The 6487-nt window shown below is 36.4% G+C and overlaps 1 protein-coding gene across 2 annotated transcripts in view; it reads right to left on the reverse strand.

Moving 5' to 3' along the window:
- The window catches only part of PLA2G4A (phospholipase A2 group IVA), a 127397-nt gene that overhangs the window by 34201 nt on the left and 86709 nt on the right, over positions 1 to 6487 (reverse strand). For both annotated transcript variants that reach the window (XM_006772938.2, XM_006772937.2), the window contains 2 exons: positions 6110 to 6332; positions 5056 to 5170 (listed from right to left, as the gene is read on the reverse strand). In XM_006772938.2, coding sequence (XP_006773001.1) covers positions 5056 to 5170; positions 6110 to 6332 — 338 coding nt within the window. The remainder of the gene's footprint in view (positions 1 to 5055; positions 5171 to 6109; positions 6333 to 6487) is intronic.

The raw sequence follows: 6487 nt of genomic DNA on the forward strand, positions 1-6487 counted from the left end.
TTTCCCTTATTTTACATACAAAATATCAAGTTCTGTAGGCTCTATCATCAGATATGGTTAGGAACTGGCCACTTATCCATTTGTCCATCACAACCATTCTGTCCAACCCACCATATTCTCTCCACAACAGCCTCCTAAAATGTCTCTTCTCTATTCCCTTACTATCTTTTTTATACCCTGTAGCCAGAAAGAATTCTTAAAAATGTAAGTCACAGCACATTGATGCCACTTGAAAGCTTTCCACTGACCTCCCATTACACTGAAAATAAACACATGGCTAGCAAGGCTTCATGATGGTCTGGCTCATGCTCCCTGTCTGACCACGTGCCCTAACCAATCACCTGTCATGTTTTGTCTTGCTTCACCATGTCAGTCACACAAGCCTTCTTAATGTTCCCCATAGAGACCAAGCTCATTCCCACCCTGGTGCCTTCATGCTTGCTACTCCCTTCTGCAATTATAAGGCTGCTTCCTAGTAACCTTTAGTTCAAGGTCTTTGTTACCATCCTCCTGTAAGTCCCACCACCATCCACCCCTGTATCACCAATAACCCTCTGCCCTCCTTATTTTTCTTTAATTTTTCCTTTCTGAAATTATAACATGACTATATGTGCCTTACTCAACAATCCCAAATTCAAACAACTCCAAAATCCACACGGTTTTTTTTGCTACCCATTTCGGTGGTAAAACCTGGCCTGAATTCATTCTATTTCAAAAAAAAGTCTTAAAATGATGTGAGGCAGAATCTTTATTTAGCCCACTCAATCTAAATATTGATACATTCTCCTGGAGAAATCACTCTCTTTAATTATAAGGCCCCAAATGAGAATATTATGCAATATACACTTTAAGTATTTTTTAAACTTTAAAATCTAAAATATTCTGAATTCCAAAATATCCATCCCCAAAGTGTTGGAAAAGGAATGGTGGATGTCTATTTATTATTTACTCAGCTGAAATTCTACTTTTGTGAAGGAGATAATGAAATCACAATTGTGATGACAACACATTTATAGCTCAAGCAAGGCCAAGGGCACATATACCCTTTACCAGAGAGTGGTATGTTTCATAGTGATTTACAAGGAGTTAGCGAGACATGACTAGCGATGAATCAGGGGCTGTTAGGAAAATTCTATATCACCAGAAGTAATTTCCTATCTCTGAATTTCACTTCCCTATCTTGGGTACTGATGCATAATAATTTCTCTAGAGATCTGTTCTGTGTTAATGCTGTGGCTTGTGCCCATGATAATTATAGACTTTCTCAAGAGGGAAGATTTGCTGCCTAAACCTTCCTTAAGAACTTGCCATGGCGGCATTTGACTATTATTCCTTTGCTGTTAGCTCATACATTTCTGCTGCACCTCCCTCCACCTGTTTCCAACTTCCTGGGGTGCTTGGATATGCTGTCATCACATCCCACTATCATTGCCGGGAAAAGAATTCATCACTTCCCTTCCCTGTCTAGCTCTCCTGCTTCTGTAAATCATGTTATCACAGCCCAGGGGAAAAAAAATTATTTCAAGTGGAAAAGCACTCACATTGAATCATCAGCACATCTCACCTGTCACCCTCAGGCTTTTCACTCTTATCTTCTCCTCTCTTTCCTTATCAGAATCTCCCTAGTTTCAGGACCTTATTACAAAAACACAGTGATATCATGGCTTCCAGTTTCTATCTTTGCCAATCGACCCACGTGAATCACCAAAAGACATTTTTCAAAAAACACGACATAAAGAATTATATTGCTCTTCCCCAAAGCAGTAACTATTTCCCATTATCATCATAACTGAATAACAACATTCCTGCCTGGAATTCAGATTTTCTACTGTTTTGCACTAATGGTTTTCCTAAATGTACCACCTACGCTTCACCAGTTCATACCAAGGCTAGTGTTTTTAATCGCTCCCCAAAGCATACCTTCGGCTTCCCTTCTGAGCATTTCCTCATACTACTTTACTCAAAGATGACTTTTCACCTCTGTCTGATAGATCTTTCCATGAGGTCATTTCTATGACTATACTAAATATCTTTGATAACTTACACTTATGTCAGCTCTACACACTTTGACGGACAATATTCTATGTGTATGGCTCATTAATTTTTTATATTTTATTTTTGTCTTGTCAATGGGATTGTACCACAGTTCTACTCCTTTAGTGTCTGTGAAAGAATTTAACCTGATATTGAGTCCATAAGTTGTGCTCAGTAAATGCAATTTACTGACCAGTGGGTATTTGGAAAATGAAAGTTGTAAATCCCGTAGGCAGTGTAGTGAAGTGGAGGAGTCAAAAATATTTAATAGTTTAAACAACTAATGTTTATTTGTTTAAAATCTTCAAAAAAGGAGAAAATGTTTAAAATTATTCTAAGAGGGAAGAAAAACATTCTCTGATATTGTTGAAGTAAAGTTGGTAACACTTCTGTAAGCTAATAAGCTTCTTTGATTTTTAAAAATAAAATGCAGATATTTCCCCTTTTCCCCCTTGAATATACATTTTTCATCTAAGAAAATTTCAAAGGCATAAAGCAAAGACATGACTCCACCTTTTTTCCCCCTCAATAATTCAAGTGACTTAAACCTTCATGACGTGCATCTTTGAATGTCTTATCTGGGTTTAAGATCCACATAACTGATGTTTGATGGCTTTGTCCAACTCTGTTGGAAGAAACAGCTTGAACCTCCTTATCACAAAAGCTTAACAATGAAGGTTAATGGTGTATCTCTTATCTCAGTAACAATATGGAAGCTAGGCAGATGGCCCAAATCACACATATCTAGGTTCTAAGACTACTAATGGAACATAAAACAGCCTTTTCTTACTCTGGGTGAAAAATCCTAAATAGTCACTTACTGAAATATAATTAAATCTTTAATTATGTTAGTCAGGCTTTCTATTGAGAATGGCAGTTGATTAAAAGTTCAGAATAAAAAGACTCTGAAATCATAATTATCATAATAAGTGATTAGCCTATTAAATTTTTACTAGAGGCTCAGTGACGAAATTTGTGCATGGGCAGGGTCCCTAGTGGCTGCCAACTACCAGCCGGGGTGCCTCCCCTCCTCCAGCCACCTGCCACTGCCGCCAGTCCTGCCCCCTGATTGAACTCCCAGTCAAATTCCGGGTCGAGGGGATAATTTGCATATTAGACTTTTATTATATAGAATGTTTTTTTATCATATTTAGTGGCATGCATATCTCATGAGATTGTCTTAATGGCTCTGTAAGATAAACCTTTTTTTTAAATAATGAGGAAAATAAGAATCAAAGAAGTTAAATGACCCGCTCAAGTTATTTCATCTTAGAGGACAAGAGTTCCAAATTAGATTAGTGCTTGTTTGACCATATCATTGTTTCTGGGGTGAAAGACGCCTTATTTGGCTATGCACACATTTGACTAGCATGCTACTGGTATTTATTAGCCAATTTCCAAACATTACAAGACATGACAAGACAACAGCTATGGGAAAGCAAAAAACAAACAAGGCAAAAACGATTTAATCATGGAACTTACTTTTTTGTGTGATAAAAAATCCCTATGAACTCCATTGCAGTCAAGGTGTGGTTCCTTATTGTTCCTGAGAACACCATGGTTACCGTAGACTCCTACTGCATTGCCTTACTCTCATTAATATTCAAATGTATTTCTTATACAAATCCTATTCACCTTTAAGATGAAGAGGTCTGACTTTTTGTCATACAGATTTCATAGAACACTCTAACTTGTTAAGATTTATTGAAACTTAAATATATTACATACTTTATCTCATTTATTTAGTGAAACACTATGAAGAGAGTCTCAGTGTTTTAACAGATGAGGAAACTGAGGCTAAAAGATGTTATGGAACTTAGTCAAGAGAACAGGGCATAGTAACATTCTGTTCTTTCTTGGGCCTTAACATCTTTAATAATTATTGTACATTTCTGAAACAGGTTATAAGTTGTTATAGAACAGGAGCAATGTTCTCTGGTGGGGAAGGGTTGTTCTAGCTTAGCCCTGGCATGCTATATTCTATATAGTCAGCAATCAGAGGATTTTTGAGACCAAGTCTCAGCTCTGCTATTTACTTTCCATAGCAATATGCAAATCATTTAATGTTTTATTTTTTCTGATATTTTTTTTTCTTTTGTGAAGCATTGCTAAAAATATCTCCCTCCCTAATTTGTAGTAAAAGTTGAATAAGATAATAAATAGAAATGCTTTCTGAACCATAAGCATGATAAACATTTCAGTCAATATCATTGATCAACAGTGGTTCCTGATGCGTCACTTTTTATAAACTACTTGAAATTCTTGCCTGAGAATAATCAGTTGAGGACAAAAAGTGAGAATTGATGAAACTGCAAAAGGATTGTGGATATGAATTTGTTAATTACATGCCATTCACAGTGATTTTCTTAAGCTCATTGTGTGTGAATGATGTCACTATGATACTTTTCCTAAAAATACAAGAGACCTTACCAGCCACAGCCAGAAATGCTATCACACTGCAGAGCGGAATGGGCAGAGGCCACCAGAACTATGTCACAAAATTTTAGAGCACAGAACAAGGAGTGAAGCTCCCGAAGAAACACGTGTTTACATCTGAGACTTAATGAAATGAGTCATTTTATTCACCAGCTGCCACAAGTATAGATTAGTACATTTCAGGTGCTGAATTATAAAAATTAATAAACATGTATCATATTACCTAATTTAATAAAAATTTCAGCAGCAAGCAAGAGAATATGCATTGCCTGAAAGTACTAGGCATACTACCCTGTTGAACAGCTTTTAGAAGTGAGTAATTAAAATTGAATGATTGATTATATTTATGATTTACTTTTTATCATTTATTTTTTCATTCACTAATACCAATGAAGATATATTAGTAACCAGTTTTCTGGACTATTCTGTACTACCAGAAAATCATCTAGCCTTATATTTTCAAATGTTTTTATGCTACAGAAAATATATTAAAATAAACAACTGAAATGGCTTTCTCTACGGAAAATCATTGGAAGCCACAGTTCAAAGGTTCCTGGAAATGTTCTGAAAGAGTAAGCGACATACCTGCAAACATCAGTTCTGAAACATCGGGCTTGACGTGCAGACAGGTGAAAAGAGGTAAAGGACATTGGGCCGTATTGACTTTTTCCTTCAAACTACTCAACGTCATGTTCATTCTCTGTCCACATAAGAAAAAAAGAAATGGCTTAAATATACAAACAGATACAGGTAGAAAACTATTTAAAATAGTACTTCCAGGCTGGTGTGGCACAGTGGTTGAATGTTGACCTATGAACCAGGAGGCCATAGTCAAGGCAAGTGCCTGGGGTTGTGGGCTCGATGCCCAGTAGGGGGCGTGCAGGAGGCAGCCGATCAATGATTCTCTCTCATCATTGATGTTTCTATCTCTCTCTCCTTCTCCCTTTCTCTCTGAAATCAATAAAAATGTATTTTAAAAAATAGTATTTCGAATCAAGACACTTAAATTTTTTCTAATAAAAATAATTCTTATTACTCGAAGAAATCCCTGGATCATGAATAAACAAAAAGAAACCTCTGTGAAAGTAATTGCCTTCATTCTAAAAACAACCAAATCTCAAGGGACTATGCCTACTTTTGAAGTGGAGAAAGATTTGGCAGCTATGGAGCCCAGAAAGAATTTAGCCCCAGATTCCCTGGCACAGATTCTGTCTCCCCTGCTTTATCTTCCGATGAAATGTCACACTGTGGTCATTAAATGAGTTTGTTCTGCGTGATTTATTCTGTTTTCTGACTGTCCAGACAACCTCCATTTTCCCCCTACCATTAAAATATTTCTTGCATTCTTCTCCTTATCTAAAAAGCTTGCCATTTAGAGGAATGGCCAGTCAAGAGTTAAAGACATACTTTTCTTTCCAAAGCAAAGGCATACAAAATACTCCCCTACATCGAAACTGATATACAAAATGAATTAGTAAGCTCTAGTTTGAAATGTAGAAGAGTTATATCAGGCAGGAACTATGTGCTCTCAGTACACAGTGTTGATAAGATAAGTTGGATCATATTTAGTTTTATTTAAAACATTATGATAAACATAGTCTATTGCATTCAAAGGATTATAGATTGAGCTATAGCTTACATTGTGAATTAGTGTTTCTCCTATTAGCATCCCAAAGATATCAGCAAAGGTGACAGGCTGTCCAGACCTTTTCTTCTTCCATAAAGACTCAACATATCTTTTAACTTTCTGTGGTGTGAGAAGTAAAAGGGGGTTGTGGCTAACATTTTTCATGAGCTCTTCATTAATCTCTTTTGGCCCCTTCTCTGGGAAATCTGGGTGAGAATATAAGGTTGACATATACCTGTAAAGAAAACAAAAGATAATTCATAAAGAGGAAGGGCATTACATAGTCTCCACAGAAAGCAGGCATTCTCTGGCATAAGAAAAATAAAGGATGGTAGAGTTGGTTAACTTAATTAGCTGATTGATCCTATTAACCCATTTAAGGAAAGAATG

The sequence above is a fragment of the Myotis davidii genome, unplaced genomic scaffold, assembly GCF_000327345.1.
Source record: "Myotis davidii unplaced genomic scaffold, ASM32734v1 scaffold362, whole genome shotgun sequence".
Lineage (NCBI taxonomy): Eukaryota > Metazoa > Chordata > Mammalia > Chiroptera > Vespertilionidae > Myotis > Myotis davidii.